This window comes from Pavona decussata, unplaced genomic scaffold (assembly GCF_977016875.1).
Source record: "Pavona decussata unplaced genomic scaffold, jaPavDecu1.1 SCAFFOLD_96, whole genome shotgun sequence".
NCBI lineage: Eukaryota > Metazoa > Cnidaria > Anthozoa > Scleractinia > Agariciidae > Pavona > Pavona decussata.
Genome location: NW_028145513.1, coordinates 2,212,079 through 2,235,000, shown reverse-complemented (window position 1 = coordinate 2,235,000; position 22,922 = coordinate 2,212,079). Strand labels below are relative to the sequence as shown.

At 39.9% G+C, this 22,922-nt stretch overlaps 1 protein-coding gene across 1 annotated transcript; it reads left to right on the top strand.

The window, feature by feature from the left end:
* Positions 1-6,238: 6,238 nt before the first annotated feature.
* Positions 6,239-15,589, top strand: LOC146472907 (uncharacterized). The gene is made up of 4 exons (XM_085119145.1): positions 6,239-6,963; positions 7,637-7,756; positions 11,574-11,693; positions 12,619-15,589. The coding sequence occupies exons 1-4, from the start codon at positions 6,387-6,389 to the stop codon at positions 15,444-15,446; spliced, it is 3,645 nt and encodes a 1,214-aa protein (XP_084975271.1). The 5' UTR covers positions 6,239-6,386; the 3' UTR covers positions 15,447-15,589.
* Positions 15,590-22,922: the final 7,333 nt, after the last annotated feature.

The following is a 22,922-nucleotide window of genomic DNA, read 5'->3' as shown; positions in this document are numbered from 1 at the left end:
GTTTACTTGTAAACAGTGGGATTAAATTTAGTTCTGGATTATTCACACAACAATATGTATAACGATTTCTTTTGTTTGCTGGTATGCGTGGTAAACATGTTTGTACACGTGCTTGAATGGCTGCTGTTAAATTTTGGAAAACGAGGGCAGTCGGCTGAACAACGATGAGTGATAGTGAAGGTAAAGTATTTTAAAAAATACTTTACCTCAGTCAAAACAGCTTTTCAGGGTCTTTGGAGTGTCATTGCAGTTTTAGTGTTTTACTTCAAGAAGATGTTCCTCGTTTAGAAGAAGTCGTGTGGAACTAGGTGAAGCTGTTTCCAACTTGTTTTGTTTCAATTGGAAGGAACGGTGGAAGCCGAAGCACCTTACAGAAAATAACATAAAGTGTGGTTAGCTGTGACGGACAAAGAAGTTGCTGAACGGAATGGTGACAGTATTCCTGCAAACACTAAGAAAGCTACCAGCTGGGCAGTATGAGTATGGAATGAGTCGTGGTCGGCCGGAGGAAAGAACCTCCCTTTCAATAACTCCACAAAAAGATGAGCTTGAGTTTGTTATTGCGCCTGTTGTTGAATCGGTAGGTGTTTTAGTAGTAGCAGTAGCAGCAGCAGCAGCAGCAGCATAAGCAGTAGTAGCAGTAGTAGTAGTAGTAGTAGTAGTAGTAGTAGTAGTAGTAGTAGTAGTAGTAGTAGTAGTAGTAGTAGTAGTAGTAGTAGTAGTAGTAGTAGTAGTAGTAGTAGTAATATGGTAGTTGCGTTCACAGAACACCATCCTAATCTTGGTTACGGCTTTGAATCGAGATTTTTTTGTCGTCGATCAATCGATCGATCGATCGATGGATCTTGAAACGCACATCTGGCACGGTGTGCGACAAATGCAGACTGCAGACTTGCAGACTTGCAGACCTGCAGACTTGCAGACTTGCAGACTTGCAGACCTGCAGACTTGTAGACTCAACATACTGGCCTTTCCCAATTCACTTTAAAAATAATACTGTGTAACCTCCGCCATTCCATATCATGTGCTGTCCGCTTGGTACGCTTTGATACTTGGCTACTTTCACGATTGTCCTTCAGGAATAAAATTCTTACGTGCGCCAGTTTTGAAAAAAGGTTGTCAAACTATATAGCAAACAGCATGATAATACGGGCTAGGTTCTGACAAAAATACAATTTTAGTGATTTTTTTTATTTTCTAAAATATCAGGATCGGGTAAACTCTCCGACGAACGAGGCCTTTTGCATTGAATTTATCGGGTATCGAACGCCTGGCAAGAACGAATTAGCTGCACAGCGTTATTAAAAAGACATTAATAATTGGTTATCGAGATATCCGAGTTCAAAGTTAGAATAGCAAAAAAATTATGTAGACGTGTTGCTCAAGTGGTCGCCCTGCCAAAGTTAGTTTGAATTTAAAAATTCCTGCGCGAGATTTTAGCTCTTAAAATTTCGTAAACAACACATGCCTCCACTGGGGATTATATCACTCGATCGTACTAAATGCCGCAGTCTAGTGAATCAGCAACACTCCATGGAATCAAAAACACTAGCATATAATTCTCGTTAAATTCCAAAGTTGCGAAAATCCGGAAGTTTGCAGGTCGGCAAGTCTTCACGGTTGTCCTCAGTAGCCAAGTAGCCTTAAAGCGTACTTAGCGGACAGTGCATGATGTGGAATGGCGGAGGTTACACAATATTATTTTTAAAATGAATTGGGAAAGGCCAGTGTGTTGAGTCCATCAAGTCTGCAAGTCTGCAAGTCTGCAAGTCTGCAAGTCTGCAGGTCTGCAAGTCTGCAAGTCTGCAAGTCTGCAAGTCTGCAAGTCTGCAGGTCTGCAAGTCTGCATTGGGAAAGTTTTTCCGGATCACATTTCAACTGCAATGTTCATCAATATTCACTGGATGGAAATATCTCTGCAGAATCTTTCCCCTTTCTTACAGAAATCTTTTTTGTGAAAGATTGCATTGAAGAACGAACACGTTTTGTGGCCGCGGTAAAATAATTTTCCGTGGGAAATAAATTCATCGAACAGCGCATCGGACAGCGCTGCACGTCCGTTGTACATTTCGTCGTGTCAGAAATAGATTTCAACCGCAAACTAGCCTGTGGAACTACGAAAAGACTATCGTCATAAAAATCGTTCTATGTTCAGAAACCTTTTACAATACGAGTAAAGAGGGCTTTTCACCAGCAGATAATTCGCTATCCAGCGGATAAAATCTATTGGTTGGAGAACATTTTATCCACTGGATAGAGTTATCCGCTCTCTGGATAACCTTGGCCCTGAGATGTCTTTCAAAACTGTATGCAAATTGGCTCGCTTCAGTTTGACATTTTTACGGCTTTATAGTCGCGTAAGTTTCGCGGCATTTTGATAAAATACCTTTTGAGTAGAAAACCAAAATAGTACGCTGGCCTGTAAGTTTCGTTTTTCTCAAAGATTGAAAGCGTTTTACCGAAAATGATGTGCATTATTTTAAAGTTCGACGGTGTCACGCAACAGGCGGACCGAAAATACTTTCTATTATTTTTAGCGGAGCTCTCGCGCGCGCCGCAGGCGCGCGCAGCGGAGCTCCACTCCGTAAAAACTAAAATCTTAAACTAAGATTTTACCTTACGTTTCCCGTCTTATGCAAGACCACCACCACATTAAATTGAGACGGCGATCATCTTATTTTAACACAGGAGATCTTAAATAAAGACTATCGGAGTCTCAGTTAGTATATAAGATAAAAGATCGTCTTAAATATTGTCTTTAAATCGTCTTCATTTGAGAAGCGCTTATCTTAATCAACATTGAAGCATCTTACTTTAAGAAAGATCAGTCTTAATTATATTAATCTGAGTCGATGGGGTCCTTATTTTAAGACGTTTTTTGGTCTTGTGGAAATTTTAAGACGCCTAAGCAGGCTATAAGATACTTCCATCCTACGTAAGATGCAATACGCCTTACGCTGGCGACACACCTGGCATTTTACACGACGATCGCAGCGAATTTGATCGCCAGCGAAAATCGCAAGTGATTTTCGCCACCGATTGATGCGGACACACCTGGCGATTTTTTTTTTCGCCGATCGCGGCGTTGTTCATGTGATAAAAGCGCCCAACCTGACTAATGAGCGTAAAAAAATCGCGGGAACGGGCACACTTGGCGAATTTAATCGCCGATATCTGACATGCCAGATATCGGCGATTTAATACGCCGATCTCTACTCTCACCATTTTAGTTCTCGGTAAAAAAAAATAAATAAATAAAAAAAGGCTAACTTGGAAGAAATAGAAAATTCCAACACAAAAGGATCCAAATTTTGGAAAGCCCTTCCTGATTGGTTTATTTAAAAAAATGTAGACCTCGTAGGAAACAGGACTTCCTTTCTGATTGGTTGATTTTGATCCAAATTCTGCAGACACGGAGTCTGGAGCTTTAATCCAACACAAACTCTCTCTTTAGAACAGGCTGATTTAATATACTCATCATGATCAAGCAGCGGAAAGTGGAGAATTTACAAGAATTTCGAGACAGCAACTTCAATATTCAAATAACAAGACATCTAGACTTAAAATACGGGCTAAAGCCCCGGTAAACGAGGTAACTTACACGAATTTGACGGCATGCGCGAGACAGAAGATTGAAAATGGAAATGAAGAAATTACTGTCGCTTTTTGTTGAAAACCAAAGATGAGTCCAATAATTCTACTGCATCACCAATCAGAGGAATGAGTGTAGTGACAATATGCGTTCCCTGCTATTAGAGGTCTCTATGATTTAAAGGACTTTAAGACCAACAAAACAGTAGTTATTGGCCGCGGCCCGGCCTCTGTTTTCCGTTGAATTTACGGTAAGCTGATTTCGACTGATAAGTTCTCTCATTTAAATTAGATTTGGTGTAATAAAGTACTATGGATTGAAATTCGTTGTGTTTTCGTCGCTCCATATATCATGTTCAAGCTTAATGGTATTAAACGCTCCCTGTCAGTTTTTGAATGTAGTGACCGTTGCAGTTAGATTTATACCTTGCTCCGAAACTTAAATCAGTTGAGATTCTAAAGCGTCTAGAATAAGATTGTTCAAATCTTGAATTAAGATGAAAATTTGACTTACCACAGCACTTTGAATCTAAGAAAAAATCATCTTAATCTAAGACGCCATCATCGTATAAATAAGAAGAAAGTCGTCTTATCCTAAGATGAATCGTCTTCAAATGAGATTTACGCGCTGTCTTACCACAGCACCAGAATTAAGTGTAAAAAACGTCTTAAAGTAAGATTTTAGTTTTTACGGAGCATAGCTAAGAGAATTTGGTAACCCGCAGGAGGGAGGGGTCAACTTCGGCTTTTCGCAATCGGATTGCTTGTCCGGATGATACGGGCCATCGTGACGTCACTTCCTGTAAAACCCGGGAAGTTTGAATGATTGATAAACTACAACCTCGCCAAATTTTTTTCTTGGTTGATCAGTCAAATAATTCTACGCAAGGCCATCAAAGAATCATTGCTATGATTTAACCTATTACCACAATACATGAAAACAGCATCATCGCTCATGAAGTTAATATTTCAAGTATGAAAATACGCAAAAGTTTGACACTGGTTGACAGCAAATGCGAGAAAACAGTGACGGCCTGCGCATCTTTGAAGAAAGATAACTTGAGAATCCAAAAGAATTTAACAAGGAGGGAAAAGTGAGATCTTACTGTGGTTTAGAGCTTACGACTGGCCATTAAAAACAATTATCTAACAACTTAATAAAAATGATCAGTGGGCTTAAACGCATTTCTCCGGTACTGTCTGGTCGAGCGCTCGCGAAAAGAAAGGCGAAAACATTTTTTTCTCAAGCTATCGGAAAAGCTACGTTGCAAAGAACCCTTTAGTACTAAGTAATTTGCCAGTTGGTAATTGTTAATGGGCAATGGAGTTTGCTTTTTTTGTTTAATTATCTCACAAAAACAGGAAAATATGACAACACTTTTCTTGCGAGGCCGAGCGGCTGACGCCAGCTTCAAGGCAAAATAGTCCAAACATTCTGTATCTAAACATCAAAATTCTAGGGGCAATGCACAAGTTTTTCTCTCACAGGCTTGGAATACATAAGGAGGATTCAATTACTCTCTTAACTAGTACTTAAGTTTAACTCAACTTCTACTCTTTCATCATCTTACTAATGTAAATCAACTGAAACACAGCATTTATCGTCTCCTTGCTCATTTGTTTTGTGGATCATTTCAGGTGATAAGTTTATTTCTATGACAAGATGTCTCCTTATCAGAGCTCTAGAGAAAGCTGAAGAGATTGTGAATATGTTTGGCCAGAAAACTGAGTCAGGAGTTTGCAATTTGGTGTGAAATTTCGAGAAATTTCTCGCAAAAAGTAATTATCAGTTCAAAAGAAAGTCCGTTTCCTCGGGCGTCCGCATATTTTGCAAGCTTTTTCAAAATTCTAGGTTGCTCAGCAAAAGTCTTCTTTACAAAGGTTAAATGGCATGGGTAAATTAAAATAAGCTCCTTTGAATCATCATTTTGTATCTATCAATCATTTTAATAATGTTGGAGGCAAATTCTATAACTTCAGGTCAAGTTTCAGCAACAAACACAAACTTTTAATTTTCACTGTTTTTTCACTCGGCGAAACAAACGCACTGATCATTTCTACAGCTGAATATAACCTACTAATCTCAACTGGAACGTTTGCACTAAGATTTGACCTCGTCCCGAGCCAAATGTCAGTTTCACCAGTACTTTGTATAATTAATAAGATGTAATTTTTCTGGTGCGGACAATCTCAGCTTTTCCGATCAGCCCAAGTACACGTAACTCTTCACTGCAATATTTTCAGCATAATTCATGGGTTAAAAATAAATAAACACTTACCTATATCGAGAAAAGAAGATTAAAAATCTATTCAGCAAGAAAACAAACCCCATCCGGAGCCTGGCTGGAAAAAAAAAGTCGTTTGATGCAACTAAATCACCAGCGCCATTTTCGAAACTGGACAAACTCCCGCGCTTTACAGGAAATGACGTCACGATGGCCCGTATCATCCGGACAGCCGAGCCCACGAGTTGACCCCTCCCTCCTGGTAACCCGTGAATGCGAGAAATTTTGGTTTGGTTATGACGTCACTGTCCGTCCGGCGTACGTACGTACGTACATCCGTACGTCCGTCCGCCCCTCTATGTAAGCCATTGTGAAATGCCACAGTCAACCTGTGTGGCAACCCGCTTTTTTTCGGCGGGAAGTTGCGACAGTCAACCTGTGTGGCAACCCGCGTTTTTTCGGCGGGAAGTTGCACAAAGTTTGCCGAACTGAAAAGTTCTGCTTTTTGAGCTTTTTTGCACAAACAAACGGAAATTTTACAGTCAACTAATTTGACTATTCACAAAGAATATGAATACATCGAAAAACGTTGAAAGAAGAGAAAGAGAGAAAGAAAGAGAGAGAGAAAGAAAACGAGAAAGCAGGCGACGAATAAGCGAAGTTCAACGAGAAAGAGAGCGACTAAGAGCACGAGAAAAGAGGCGAAACATGAATGACGAACAGCGGGAGAAAGAGCAAGAAAGAGCACGAGAAAACAGACGAAACATGAGTGACGACCAGCGGGAGAAAGAGCAAGAAAGAGCACGAGGAAAATGGCGAAACATGAGTGACGAGCAGCGAGAGAAAGAGCAAGAAAGAGGACGAGGAAATAGACAAAATCAAACTGAAGAGCAGCGAGAGAAAGAGCGGGACAGGGCTCAAGAAAACAGGATGAATTGTAGTGAAGAGCAACGGGAGAAAGCGCAAGAAAGAGCTCGAGAAAAGAGGCAATTAAATAGTGAGGAACAACGGGAAAACGAGAGAGAAAGAGGTCGTGAAAAAAGGAGGCGAATTAGCGATGAACAGCGAAAAAGAGAGCGAGAAAGGAAAAGAGAAACCAGGCGAAGAAGGAATTCTAGTGATGCAGAGCACAGAGAAAGAGAAGCAGGTGAGTGAGTTCAACTTTTGCTTTTAAATCACAGTCAATGTGAAACTGCATTTGTTACTTTTTCCAACACGTTACGTGACCAGAAAGTGTCAGCAGCTTTATTGTTTTTCTTCACCAATCACGGTGCGTCGCTTTTCAAGCTGTCAAACAATGGTAAGCAACGATCGAGTTCCGATTTCCAACCTCGCATTTGCCTGCATTTGTGTGGATTTAAAGGCTTTTCTGGTACGTTTTTTTTTTTAATTTATTATGTGAAAAACATCGATACACCTGAATATCATGGAAAATCCTGAGAAATGGCAGCAGTGTTATTGTTTTTCTTTACCAATAACGGTACGTTGTCAAAACAATGGCAAGTTCAGATTTCTTCCCTCACATTTGCCTGCATTTGTGTGGATTTACAGGCTTTTCTGCCACGTTTTTTTAAGATTTATTACGTGAAAAACATCGATACAACCAAATATCATGGAAAATCCTGTTCAGAGTGGCTTTTTGCCGTATCGAGTGTCAAGTGGTAGAATCTAGATGTATTTAGCATAAAATATATGTATCAACCGCTACATCGGTGAACACCCCTTATTAGAAATATAGTTTGTAACTGTGAGGAATATCAACTACTATTAAAGCAAATTATGGTTTGTTCTTGGTTTTGATCTGATGATTTTGCTCTCAGTGGGGGAAAAGCAGCTGGATGAAGGTCAAATTGAAAATAATAACAGTCTGCAAGACACGTCTGAGCCATCGTCGCCTGCTGAAAGAGATTCATTTCAGCGTGGTCATGGTATAAATGCAGGTAAAAACATTAACACATTCAGTTTGAGTTAATTACGCGGGATGCCCTGAGGGGGCATACCGTGTCTAAAAACGGGTCGATTTCTTTTTTTTTTTTTTCTTCCTCGTAGCTACAAATCGGTACATTAATTTATTCATTAAACTCTACCCTCTCCTACTCGGGATGTATCGTTCTGATTGTCTTCAACAAAAGCAGGCCAATCAAAATCCTTTTTTGTCGCTTATATCGCGAGGGAGGGGACCCACTCACCCCTACCTGTGTGCCGTCAACGCATCATTTGATATATTTATCAAAAACGGATTAAATTTGGCCCCATATTGGTAACATGTGCTGGACTCAAGTGTGCCGTGTTCAAACGGAAATGTCACCATTTTGAAGCGGTGAATCGAAAGAATAACTTGTAAGAAGCACCCGACGTTTAAAACGGTGGAAATTGGTGAGTTCCTGGCGAAGGAATCGTGCTTTGTTTGACAGTCTTAGACCACGACGCGAGACTGAAAAGAGGTCATTGAGAAGCTTACGTTATCGTAATGGAATTTCACATATTTCCGCAGATAGTCTGAGTCGCGTAACACAAGGGAAAAAAAACGTAACGCGATCGTCGTGACTCAAACTATTCCATTAAAAAGGATAGTTTTATCAATCGGCGATGCATACAGTTGGAATAAATGAATCAGCCCCAGCATCACGCGTAATGCCAGTATAGCAGGCATCTTGTTACCCTGCGAGCAGGGGCCTTCGATCTTCCTAGATAAGTCGTATCTAGGAAGATCAAAGCGCCTCTGCTCGCAGGGTAAGTTCGAGTAGCTAGGCAGGGGTTTAATTGTGAGATTTTGTCTTTGAAGAAGCCTGAAGAAGCTAATTGTATTGGGATCTATTCAAAGCACGTTGGCTGTGGATACATAATGTTTAGGTACATATTTTTTCGGAGCTCCCATTCTTGTGCCTTAGAATGTCAGTTCTGTGGAGTTGGTTTTCTATTGATTTAAGTGGATACCAATTTCTACCCCGTAAATATAGATTGCTATTGTTGATGTCTTTAGGACTTTGCTGCATAATAGCCTAAAAAGTATATATATCTCCAATAGGGATGACAAATTTCTAAGGTCTTTTGGCAAAAAAATGTACAATGTTATTGTTGTCATAATATCAATAAATCTTGTGAAAACACTGATAAAATAAGAAAATATGCAGCCAGCCTCTGTAAGGAGATTTTGGAATGGGACAGTACTACTTAACTAATAAAGGGCTAGGTTTTAAACCACTCATTGAAACCCTTATCTGCCTTTTTCTTAGACATGCATCCGTACCAATTTATTTTCATTCGAAGAACTTTTTTGTTTATGACAGCTCAGTCTTTGTTAATAATGATTCATAGCTAGATTTGTTGTGATTGACTTATTTGCATTTGTGGTTGTAAATACAATAATTATTATGTCAGTGTAGTGAAAGTGGTTCTGATCTATACTTACAATTTTTAACATTTTTTCTTTCAAAGTGGTTTTCTGGCCATTACTTGATCGGTAGCTATAGGTTTTTGCATTAAAAATGTTTTGTAAATAGCTGTTCCAGTTTAAGGGGAAGTCAATTATTTGGAGAGCCTGTGCACATGCACTTCTTATTTCCTATCTCACATTAAAAGAGGTCATTAAAAAAATAACAATAGCAATAAAACTTATAATATATAGTGCTAATAATCAATAATAATTTTATTTACAACAGCTATTTTCATCAGTGCTAAAAACATTTAAAACAAGATGCCCTTAATCGACATATACATGGAATGCTTAATGTTCCCCCATTTAATCCCCATTGCATGCTGCGCAGATTTTTAAAAACTATCCTCCCTTCGCAATTGAAATAATTGAATGGTTTTATTGAGAGAGACTGCGTGATATCTTATCGTTGTGTTACTGGGAATCATACCGGAAGTAACTCTGCAATAACGTCATAACCCCCACTTGAACTGGTGTGGTTTCCTCCGCGGTGAATTATTCGATATGTTTGTAAAAGCGTAGTTTCTTCGCTGTGAACTCTCCCAATTTCCACCATTTTAATTGTCGAGTACTACTTGGAAGTTATTGTTTCAATTTACCTCTTGAAAAACGTTTGTTTTCTTTCCGAAAACTGCAGATCAGAGTCTTAAATTCATACATGTGGCCGCCATTGAATGAAAACAACCTTCTAAATGATGATTTGTTTGACATCATACAGGTAAAGATGAGTAGGTCCCCTCCCTTGTGATATACGCGCCGATAATGGATTTTGATTGGGCCGCTTCTGTTGAAGACAATCAGTACAATACCTCCTTACTAGGAGAGGGGAGAGTTTAATGCATAAATTAGTGTGCGGATTTGTGGCTACCACGAAGAAAAAAAAAGATACCCGACCCAAACGTAGACACGGCCTGCCCTGCGGGCATTCCGTGCAATTAAAATTTATCAAATGTTCAAACTATAAAACTACTTAGAGTACTAAAGGTCATACAAACTGCATAACAACATTACATAAAAGCTTTCTGGAATAAAAATGTCTTAATTTTAAGACTAACTGAAAACTGGCAACAGACGGGCCACCCCTAATATTGCAAAAAGGGAACAAATTCCATAGTTTAGGTGCAAGGTGGCATTCTGAATTTTACAGGATTAAGTAACAGCCCACCACAATTGAAGCGTAAAGTATACCTGCCTGCTACGTAATACCTTAAGATTAATACATACAATCATACATACATAAATTTCTCTATTATATGTCTCAGTTAGTACACATGGTGTAATAGGTCAATTTTGTTGGCTTTATTTAATGGTACAACGCGCTAAATTTGAAATATGTTCCTTTCCAACACGTCCAATTAAAGGAGGAGTTTCATGGGGTTTTTGATATCTTTTGTTAAAAATGATGAAATAAGACCTTCAATCACCTGCCAAATAATTCTAGAATGACGAGAGGAATGAAATCAACTCAATTCTTGAAAGAAACAACTTGTGATCTGTTCTAGCGCATTTTGGAAACAAAAATGCGAGAACTTGAAAAACATTAGCCTAATATTTTTCAAGTTTTAATCGAAACCGGCCTACCCTGTCTCTGGCCAGAGGCACTAATCGACAGTTTTATTGTACTGGGGTGATAATTGTTGACAAACTTGACAATTATTTTGTTGTTTCTGCTAACAGTCAAACATTTTGGGGTTTTGAAATGACAGCAAATTTTCGTGATACTTCCCCTTTAACTTCAGGGATATAAATATAACTGTAATTATTTTTTCAAACCTCGATTTCTTGGTCTGTACTGTAAGATACTTTTCCTCATTTTTCTCTTGGATTTCCTTAAATACATTGGGTAAAGCTTGGTCCATATTAACTTACAGTACAGACCTCGAACTCAGTTAGTAAGAAGCATTTTTTCAACTTGAATTTTTAATAAGTTAAATAAAATATTAAGTTCGAATCAGTTACTGAATCTAGCAAGGAGCTTTAAAAGCCATTGATAGCTTTATAAGTTAGTTAATTTAACAGGCAGTAAGTGAATACTATACAGAATTGGTAATACATGGCAGTATTAAGTTCCTGGAAAATTAACCTAGCTGCAGTATTTTGTACGCTTTGCAGCTTATTAAGTTGATAGGGTGGCAAGCTGTAAAGTAGACTGTTACAATAGTAAACATGACAAGAAACAAATGCTTGAATGAGCATCTCACTGGACCATGCAAAAAATTATTTGTTAGTTTTTCTTATTCTTCTCTGACTGAGAAATCTCAACTGCTATTGAAGCACATTATGGTTTCTTCTTGTTTGTGATCTGAAGATTTTGTTTTCAGTGGAGGTTCAACAGCTGCTGGATGGAGTTGACATTGAAAATAATAACAGTCAACAAGACGCCTCTGAACTATCTTCGCCTGCAGCAAGAAATTCACTTCAGCATGGTCATGATAATACAGGTAAACACATCATACATTAAGTCTGAGTTATGCAACTGAATGTAGAGGGGAGCAAAGCCATTGAAAGCTTTATAAATTAAATGTAAAAGTATATATATCATTCTTTAATAATTAGTTCAATTTGTGTTTAACCGGCAGCTAGTGAACATTATACAGGATTGGTCGTACATGACAGTATTTAAGATCCTGGAAAATTAATCTAGCTGCAGTATTTTGTACCACTTGCAGCAATTTATTAACCTGATAGGGTGGCAAGCTTTAAGGTAGACTGTTACAATAGTCAACATGACAAGAAACAAATGCTTGAATGAGCATCTCACTGGACCACGTAAAAAATTATTTCTTGATTCTTCTCATATAATGAAATTTTTTTCTTTTTTATTTCATTCTTCTTATATTGTACTCTTTAGACCTGGCCAAAAGAGTAGCAAGATGGTGAAATTTCACTGAGCCACATGCTGTTTTTCTCATTCCACCAGCTTAACATAGTATGGCTCATAACAACTACAACTTTTTGTTATTTAAATATCTGTTTGTTTACAGCACTGCACAAAATGTTAGTTTCACCGTCTCCACTTGTTCCTCAAGACTCCAATTTCACAGGTAGAATTTTGACACATGGGGAAAAGAGTATTTTTTGTTTTGAGTATAATTTATTTAATTATTTCTTTCCCTCATTAAGTAATCCACACAAACAGCAATTTAATGCAACAGTCGTGAAGTTGCCTTCCAGCACACATGTACTGCTTTTTAACATAGTTACATAAATAACTATTTAAAATGACACTTTAATTTGTAGTTAGCTGTGGGTGCAAAAGAGAAATCTTTGCTAAAAGGAGAATCTACATGTAAATGCAAGTGATAGTCAAATTACATTTTGGGGTATGACAAAATTTATATAATTGCAAACAATTAATTTTTCTAGAGGGAGAGTTTGAAAGAGAAAATCCTGGTTTGGAAAATCGTCTGTTTCTAGCAGCAAGCAACTCTTTGGAAACACAGCAACCTGTTCTGGAAGTTAATGACAGTGGCCATTTAAATGTAGAAGATCTTCCACTAATTGTAAGGGCAAGAGCAGTTGGTGTGCAATATGAGTTTGCACAACATGGTGTAGTGGAAACTGAGGATGAAACGAGAAAAAGGAAGCGAAGAAATCAAAGGAGGGTATCAGATGAGGAGAAAAGGTTGCGTGAAGTTGTCGGAGACCTACCGCCACCTCCACCAGCAGGATCGAGTCAGATAGAGGACAATGCGTACTGTGCAATACGTTCATTTGAGGTGGAGCAGATGACGTACAAGTTCGGTTGTTGTGAGGTTTGCAAGGAACGGCGGTTAGAATGCAAAGCCACGGGAAACACATGCACCCGTTGCAGGAGAGATAAGAAGGTACCAAAAGTCTGGTCTGATGAAAACAATATGGACCCGCTGAGTGTTCCTGAGGAGCTGTCTGGAATGTCTGATGCAGAGCAGATGCTGATAGCCAGACTAGCACCCACTGTGCATGTACACATGTTGAAGCATGGAGGTATCGCGTCAAGGGGACATTCCATTGCATTTCCTCAGGCAGTCCAAGAACCTGCAACCATTCTGTCACGCCTACCAGCAGAGGTCGATATCATACGTGTGAGAAGGCAAGGAAAAAATGACACCCATAAGGACTTCAGGGTTAGAAGGCACCGTGTTGAAGGAGCTCTTCGCTTTCTAAAGGATAATAATCCCGCTTATAGTGACATTGTCATAGATGCTGCTCGCATACATAACTTACCGGAGGATGGTGAGTTGCCCAATTTGAGAACTGTTGAGTTTTCTGAAACAGAACACATGGATGACCAAGGCCCAGCTCCACAGCAATTGGATGCTGGTGAAACAGATGGTAACGATGACTCAACTGTCTCTGGAGTTCTTCTTACTGAGCCAGGAGTGAACGTGCAAGCACAAGTCAATGCTGCCATAAATCAAGTTGTGTCTGAACCAAGGGAAGGAGAGTCAGACCAGGCTCAACAAGGCATGGAACGACCAGTGATCCCATGGCCGACCACTGACGCAACTCCAGCATCTGAGTTCAACACTCCTTACTTTTTCACAATGGCATTTCCTTGCTTGTTTCCTTGTGGAAAGGGTGATTTCCACATCAACCGTCCAATTACATGTCCTGCACTTCACGACTGGGCGGAACACTTGCTGTGGTATCAAGACGGAAGGTTTGCACGGCATAAAGTATGGAAGTTTGTTGTTCACAACATGATCATGAGAAAGCATGCACTGGAGCAGAGCAGGTACTTTGTTGATCAACAACTAGGTGACCCACACATAACTGTTGCAGATCTTCAAGAGCGACTAGCCAGGGGTGACACTTCAATCACCAACAGGCTCTTATATTTTGGTGCAAATCTGCACGGTACAGCTCAGTACTGGCATCAAAGGCGCAGAGAGCTTCGTGCCTTGGTTGAGTTCATGGTCAATGAAAAGCGCGGATTACCTTCATTTTTCATGACTGGCAGTTGTGCAGAGTTTTACTTTCCCCCACTAAGAAGACTATTGGAACAATACATTTTACAGACCACGGGGGAAGAGGTCAACCTTGCCGAAGATAGCAACGCCCACTTCAAAGCTGCACAAGAAAATACGCATGTGGTGGTAAGCTACTTTGACCTACGTACCCAGTCATACCATGAAAAGGTACTGAAGCCAGTGTTTGGTGTATCTGATTATTGGTACTGCTATGAATTTGCCAAGTCCCGGGGTCAAATCCATTGGCACCAACTAAGCTGGAGAGATGACAGACAGCCACACCAGCTGTTGCATGAAGCTCGTGAAGATGGTTGTGACGAAGACGAGTATGCAGCTAGAGTTAGCAAGTGGGCTGATGAAAACTTTGCAATGACAGCATCACACCCTGCTGGCAGTGATGAAGATGGACAGCCAAGAAAAGACCTTTGGCCACCACCTGAGGGTTCGGCTGTAGAAATATCACATGAAAGGGATCCCCTGGTGAAGATGCTACTGGAAATAGCTGCAACACAAAATTCAATACTTGAAGATCATTTGCTTCTTGTGAACCGAGTTGGGCTGCACAGTTGTTCTGATTACTGCTTGAGGACTCCTCGTCACCCGGAGCCAGGATTGCAGCCAAGAGAACGTGTATGCAGGATGGAGTTTGTAAGCGAGTTTTCCCCAGGGAAGAAACTGCGGAACGACCCAGAAATTGTGGCAGATCATAACGGAGCTCCTCGCCTTGAGATGCCACGTGACCATCCACGTGTCGTTCAGCATTCTCGCTATCAAATACAGTCTTGGAGAGCAAATGGGGACGTAAGCTTGATTCTTTCCAATTCTCCCCCAGATAATCCTAGCACCGATGATATCATAGCCATAATTGACTACTTGTGTGGCTATGCTTGCAAGGATAGTGAACCCACTGGTGCAACTGCTGATCTTTTTAAGGACATGGTCAATGCTGTTGATGCAACTGATGCAGACCAAGTGACTGGCAAGTCAATGTGTGCTAAAATGCTAATCAAGACTGTGGGAAGACGAGATATCAGTGGACCTGAGGCATCATTTGAGTTGAGTGGACTAGCACTTTGGCGATGTAGCTGTTCATTCACGTACTTGTCTATGTCAGGCTCAAGGCGACTTGAACGTGATGGTGAGACTGCAACTCGCAGCACCCCTTTGGATAAGTACCTTGCACGACCACGGAACACTCTTCTTGGTACCATTTTGCATCAAAAAATGGTAAGGTTCCTGTAGTAAGTGGTGGTGCAACACACGCAACATGGCCATTGAATGAGGACTATTGTAGAACAATGCTTCTGTTACACTGGCCAAACTGGTTTAACATCCAAGAAGTAAAGGGAGATGCTGAATCTTGGATTGAGAGGTTTACTGATTTCATTTCTAGTAATGATTGCCCAGCATTCGTGAAGGCCCAGGTTGCAAAGGCACAGCGTTATGCAGAGCAACCACAAGAGCCGGTATTTGTAGAAGATGAGGATGATGATGCTGTAGAAGCCGAACAACAACCAGATTGGGTGGATGTCTATGCAGGGCAGAACCAGAGATATGAGGGTGTGGAGAAGGATTTGGATTATGATGATGGTGGAGAGGACTATGACTGGAACAACACCTGCATTGTTCTTCCTGAGGGCAAAGACCCCAAGAAATGGCTTGAGGAAATAATCAAAGAAGACGAAGAACGCCAAACGGAAAATGCAGGCCTTGAATTGCCACAGGTGTCTCCGTTCTCCCTAAATGAGAATCAGAGAGCCATAGTGAGTCTGGTGTTGCACACTCTCTACAACTTTGTTGAAAACCGACCAAATTACCATCCTTTGCGGCTTGTTGTATCCGGAACTGCTGGAACTGGAAAGTCATATGTTATCAAGTGCCTTCAGAGGTTAGTGCGGCAAGTGTTTGGAACAAATGACGCAATAGAGGTGATAACCCCAACAGGGAGTGCTGCCTATCTCGTTCAAGGCAGTACAATTCACAGTTTCTTACGAATCCCAACGGGGGGAAGGTCTTGCAATGAGCTGACGGTACCTGCAGGTCCAGTGCTAGAGAGAATTCAGAAAAACTGTGAGAATTTGAAAGTTCTGGTTGGGGACGAGCGGTCGATGTTTGGCCGCACCACAATGGGCTGGATGGAACATCATGCTCGTTATGCAGTGAACAGAGGAGCCAATGTAGACGAGCTATGGGGGGGTATTCCTGTAGAAGTACTTATGGGAGATGATGTTCAGCTACCTCCTGTATGTGACACTCCTGTCTACATTCAAGATTGTCGCAGTGCTCCATCTAACCATGGTCGCTTGGTATGGACAACATTTGATAGTGCTGTTGAGCTTACTGAGATTGTGAGGCAAACTGAATCTGAACAACAGCTGAGAGGTGTGTTGATGTCCTCGAGGACTTATAATACCACACGCCAGCAAATCCATTGGCTACAGCAGTTTCAGTGGCACAATCTCCGTTTAACACATGGTACAGAACGTCTGGGAAGGATGGATGAACAAGGTCTGTATGTGTTTCCAACACATCCTCTGGAATGGGAACGCAACAAAACTAACTTACTCGAGTGTAACAGAAAGCCAAACCACCCAGTAGCAAAGATCAAGGCAGTTGACAATGGCAGGCATGCACAGAAGGCTGACAGTAATAAGGCACGAGGGCTACTACCACTACTGTATCTTTGCCGTGACAGCAAAGTCATGCTGGTAGCCAACTTAAAGGCTTCATGGGGTTTGCACAATGGAGCAGTTGGCACAGTAGTGGACCTTCTTTACAAAGATGGTTGCAGACCAACCGATGATCCCACCCCTTTACCTGATGTAGTGTTTGTGCGTTTTCCAGGATACAAGGGTCCACCTTACCTCAACGAAGATCCAACTGTTGTTCCAATTGTTCCTGTAAGTCGGTCCACTGACTGTACATGCCGATGCAAGCGTCTTCAAGTTCCATTGAGACTGGCATGGGGAACAACGATGCACAAGTGCCAAGGGATGACTGTGGGTGACGGAGAAGCATTCTGGTACGTTGTGATCCACCCTGGAAAGCACGACTTTGAAGCTAAGAACCCAGGAGCTTTATTTGTAGCACTGTCACGAGCAAAATCGGCAGGAGGAGAAGGTACAGATCCTGATTTTGCATTTCATGAAGATTTCCTGATAAATGATGACAGGTTCAAGCCTGTGAACACTCCAACTACCCGTGCTAGAGCAGTGGAAATGGAACGACTGCACGTATTAGCAAATGAGTGTAAGCAGAGGGAGGATTTAGCAACAGCATATTCAGAAGAAACTTTTCTCAGAATGGTAGAGTGGGCTCAGTCACAAGGTAATCACTGAGCCATTTCTGAACCAGTCATTTCTGGGCTATAGTCATGCTATCCACAAATCAATTTCTAGCAAAGTACTGAAGTACAACTGAGACCATGCATCTAACTGATGTAGGCATAATGCATTTGCTGTAATCTGGTGTAACTTGATGTGTGAAAGTAAAGCGGCAGATGCCAGCTCCCTTAAATCTATATAGTGTGAGCAGATGGCAGCCACCAATTAATTGCTGGCAGATGCCAGCTCAGTGGTTGACCCTGAGCAGATGGCAGCCGGCAATAACGTCATACTGATGATGTTACTAGATGTATGAAAGTTGAGTGGCAGATGCCAGCTCTTACATTTATGTGGTATGAGCAGATGGCAGCCACCAATTAATTGCCAGCAGATGCCAGCTGAGTGGTCAGTATACCCTGAGCAGATGGCAGCTTGCAAATGTAACATGTTGATGGTATGACGAGATGTATGGAAGTTAAGTGGCAGATGCAATAATGGTTCTGGGATGCACAAGGCCTATTACTGTGCATGTAAATTCTTAATTTCCATTTAAGCTCTAGGATGCACTGCCACTTGATATCAGAAGTGCAAGTACTGAAGACAAATTTAAAATGGTATCCTTTTCATTTAACATTCTAATTGCATTTTCGCATTTGCAAGGATTTTATCTTTTTTACATGACATTTTTTAATCTTATGTCAGAGTTGTAGTTCTATTTTTGTAGCTATTTTCTATTTCATGCAATTTGCACAAATTATACAAATTGTTTTTATTATGCAGCAGTGTAAACATCTATTAGCTGATGAAACTAAAAAGGCACTATATAGTGGTACCTTCATGATACCCCCCCCTTCATGAGCGGCTAATATGTGGCGAGGTCTGAAAAGAGATCTATAAAAATGCTATGGGGGACCGGGAACCCAGTCTTATTATTGTTAATAATGTAATTTCTTGTATTCAGTACCCTGTCAACAATCCGTCCCCTGGGGGACTCTCATATGAAAGGAACGGAAATGCTAGTCCGAAGTTTTGTATTAAACCCCTAAAGAAGACCAATCTGGGCATGACTCTAACTTTTTTGACCCCCCAAAAGAGACCATTTTAAAACAAAGACAAATAAAAAATACAGTTTACTGTAACTTTTCGCATACAACCATAAACCAGTTTCAGAGCTAAATATAATAGCATTTTACCAAGAACACCCTAAGTGAGACCAAAATCCAAAATTTACAACCCTTAGGGAGACGACGGACATCCCACCCCTTTCATTAGAGAGTATGAAAAAAAATATAAAAAAATGATCTTTATTAGGGCTCCAAGAAGACTTTTCAGTACTAATTTACACGAATGAATTAGTGATTGTCTACAATACGAAAAATACCTACCTATCAATCCTAATTTACAAATGTATATCAAAAACTATATACAATAAAAAGTGCGTTCAGTCCTAATTTGCAAATAATAATCATCATATAATGATACAATTAACTATTTGAAAAATATAATTTTACCACAACTGTTTCTAATCTCGCAATCTGATTGGCTTATTTTCCGTTGTCGATAAGAGTCAAGACAACACTGCTCGCATCAATTAGCGCGCGGAAATTTTGACAGTTATTGTAAAAATTTTCTTTGACGTTGATATTGTGGTAAAAAACAAATCGAATGTGGTTTAGCGTTGTCTGTACTCTTATTGACAAAGATGTTCGTCATCATTGTGGTAAAAATTTGTTGTGGATTTTGACCACTGTGATGACGAATATCGTTGTTGATAAGAGTATAGACAACGCCAAATCACATTCAATTTGTTAATTGGAAAAGATAAATAAATCTTTCAATCTCCTCTTAAACATTGATAGGTAATTACAATCAGTGATGGCAGTCGGCAATGAGTTCCACATAGTTACTGATTGGTACAGAAAAGATCACTGCCCAGCAGCAGATTTGTATCCAGGAATATCTAATTTGTTCTTATTTCTAAGTATTTCATTGTAGTAGCCCTACTCTAGTGACAAAGCAGGAACAGAGATATCGAGGCACTAGTCCCTCAAGGATGATGCCTGCTTATACCAAAGTATTTTTGTGTGGCTTATGACTATGCGGGAAACACAAATCTTAGCAAGGCCTCTTGGATTCTAAAAAGTGCAAAAATATAAAGCAATGTATGTTTTTTTTTTCCCTAAATTGAAGCTTAATTATCTCTGAAAAATGCATGGTTACCCCTAATTAAATTTTGTTTTGAGATACAAAAAGCACTTGCTAAGTTCTGCTTTCTCCATATAGTTTTTAACCGCACAAAATTATACCTGTTAGTGTATTAGTAGGCACTTCCCATAGGAAACCCGAGTATCTTGAGATGCGCAGAACGTATGCGCAGTAACAATGTGTGGTTCCAGAAAATATCCATACCCCCACCACGGAGGGAATTGGAAATTCCAGAGGGGTGGGGGGGTCAATGGCCCAGGAAATTCCAGAGGGGAGGAGGGGTGAATGGTTGGATAAGTTTCCAGAGGGTCAACTTCACGTTCATGTCAGACATAAATGTTCAAAATTGTAACTTACCAACTTTGCATTTTTGTAGATCTTTCTTGAAGACATTACTTTGTTTAACTGTTTTAAAGAAACCCTTGTTACATTAAAAACATATTTCGCTTCTCCGGAAAGCCTTTGTAAGCGAAGTACTCCAACTGAGGCAAGAAATCTATGTCTGCGTTGCGTGACTCAGTTATTATAAAACTGTTGTTTGTGAAACTTTCGTGCGTAGAAAATATTGTTTACTGGCAACAATTGAATTTGTGTCAATGTTTAAAAGGGAAAATTTTTTTATGGCTATAAAGTGAAAGCCCCAATTTTACATAAAACATTGAAATATTTGTATGCAGTGTAGAGTTACGGGCAAAGGTCAATTCCCGGCGTCAATTATAACTGGTTTGTCAAAACTGACCCGTGTTAAAACTTATTTGGTCCAAGGTATTTCAACTTAAAGTCCAAAACTATTAACTAATTTTTATGCCAAAATTCAACAAAATAGAGCCAATTTAACATTCTTCTAATGCGTTATTGATCTCATACAAAATTTGCCTAAGAACGTGAACATGCTAATTTCGTTTTGCGGCTCCATTTCGCCTGCGGTTTCAAGTTACGATCTGAAGCTCTATTTGTCTCCCTGCCCTGCTAATGCTTATTTTGTCCATGCTATTCCGATTCAATAGGAAAACTATTGACTAAAATAACTAGACTAAATGATTACCAGAAGAAAAATTATCAACTGAGAAGAACTAAAGCGATAATCTTTTTGATTTCCTAAATTTGCATAGGAACGTAAACATAACATATGCAAATTAAATGAAAACACATTTTTGCATTGCCGGACTTATTCCAACAATTTAGATTTAAAATCTTCAGCGAAGCTAATGGTAAAGTTTGATGTCAATGACTACAGGTAAATATAAAACACAACAATGAATTATTTCAGTATCAAGAGCTTTTGGGCAAACTCTACCGATGAAATTGAACGGCGCGCGCGCTCTTCGATAACGCATATTTTCTCCTCGTGTAGGCAGTTCTTGATATTTCTGAAATGTTTACATCAAACTGATTTTTGAGGCGTTCTTTTGAAATAAAACTTTTCCAGAGGGGGGTGGGGGTGTATTCTGTATTTAAGGAATTTCCGAAGGGGTGGGGGGGTTAAAAAAATACCTCGAAAATGGAAAATCCTGGGGGGCGGGGGGGTCCTATGTGAAATTCCCTCCGTGGTGGGGGTATGGATATTTTCTGGAACCACACAATACATGTAGTAGGCACTGTCCTTAACACATTTAAATGTGAGAATGCCAACAGTATATTTCAGCATACTCTGTGGGTAGTCCCCCCTCCCCGGGTACACTCCCTTTTTAAAATTGTTAGTATTGTTGTCAATAAGATAATTATTAATGCAGCAGAACCTCCCTTTCCAATCACCTCTCATTAGCAACCACTTTTCCAAAATACCAATTGAAACGTTTTCAAGTCAAATCACTATAGATGGAACTTCTCATAGGCGACCACCTCTTGTAAGCAACCAGTCGTTTAGCTCGAGGATTGTTTAAAATTTCCAATAATTTTTGTTTTTAACCTCCAATAGGCAACCACTTGACACCCTCTACTGTATCTCTCACGGGCAGAAATTGAAAAATGTGTTGCCGTAACATATTGGCCCACATCCTTACAGCGGATGTTGTATTAAAATCTCACAGCTGGAGCAATGTTTTGTGGGATTAATTTTAATGAACAATTTCATCAAAATCATCCCTGCACGTGCAGGTCATTGTACTGCTAATTACAACCTATTGTTTTCTCCAGGCATGACTGATTTTGATGAATTTATTCATAAAAATCCCACGTAAACTTTCGATCTTGTCTTTTAGCTTCATGCTTTGAACCGACAACGTTGGTTGAAATGACTGTATACATTATAATAAACGCACGCAAAGATTTCCGCACAAAACGAAAAACAATTCGTGCGGAAATTTTTGTGATTTTGTTTCTCGACCAAATTCCAATAATTACGCCACATAAGGATAATGGTTAGTTTATAAAGAAACTATGGTGCTGCGTTAGTAGGCAGTAGAAGGGGATGTCTGGTTATGAACAGACTTGATAAAAACGGTAAATTCCTCTCCAGTACGAGTACTGACACTTTTAGCGTAATAGGTTTCAGTCAGGCATCCAACGTTTTTTCAAGGGTAAATTTGTGTTACCTTGGTAGTATTCAAAATTCCGAAACGCTGGACTGCTGAGGATAACCTTCCACTCCAACACTCATTGCACGGTAATTTGTTAAACTTCATTAAACATAACAGAGATTCAAAACTTTTGTCCCATGGCTCAGTGACCAGGCCCTTTTGTCACACCTCCTCTCACACCTCCTTTCTTGTTCAATGGCATTATGCCGACAATAAGCTGTCAATCATGGATTGATTGCTGCGCGCCAGTGCGCGGTCGCTACACATTCAGTTGCGGTTCGGTGGAAAATCAGGAATGTGGAGTTCGGAATGCGGAGTGTGGAATATACGGAGTATGGAAAATGAGGAGTGTGTAGAAATGCATTAACTTTGGCAGATTTATTTATTTCAAAACATTTTAACGCATTTTTTCAAGATAAAAAAATCCTCAGAAATGTTTTACTCTTGATAACTGGAACAAAACGGAAACTGCATGCAAAAAGGTTGCACCGCTCGGTTTCAGTAAGCTTACTTTGTACCATTACCGAAACTGAACTAGCAGAAGCCAAATTGCGAGTAAATTTACCCAGTTGGATGGCGTATCCTGCGATCATAATTTCATATTATTCATCATTTTATTATTAATTAGCTAAAGATAAACTTACTATTGTGAAGAAAGTTGTTGAGCAGGG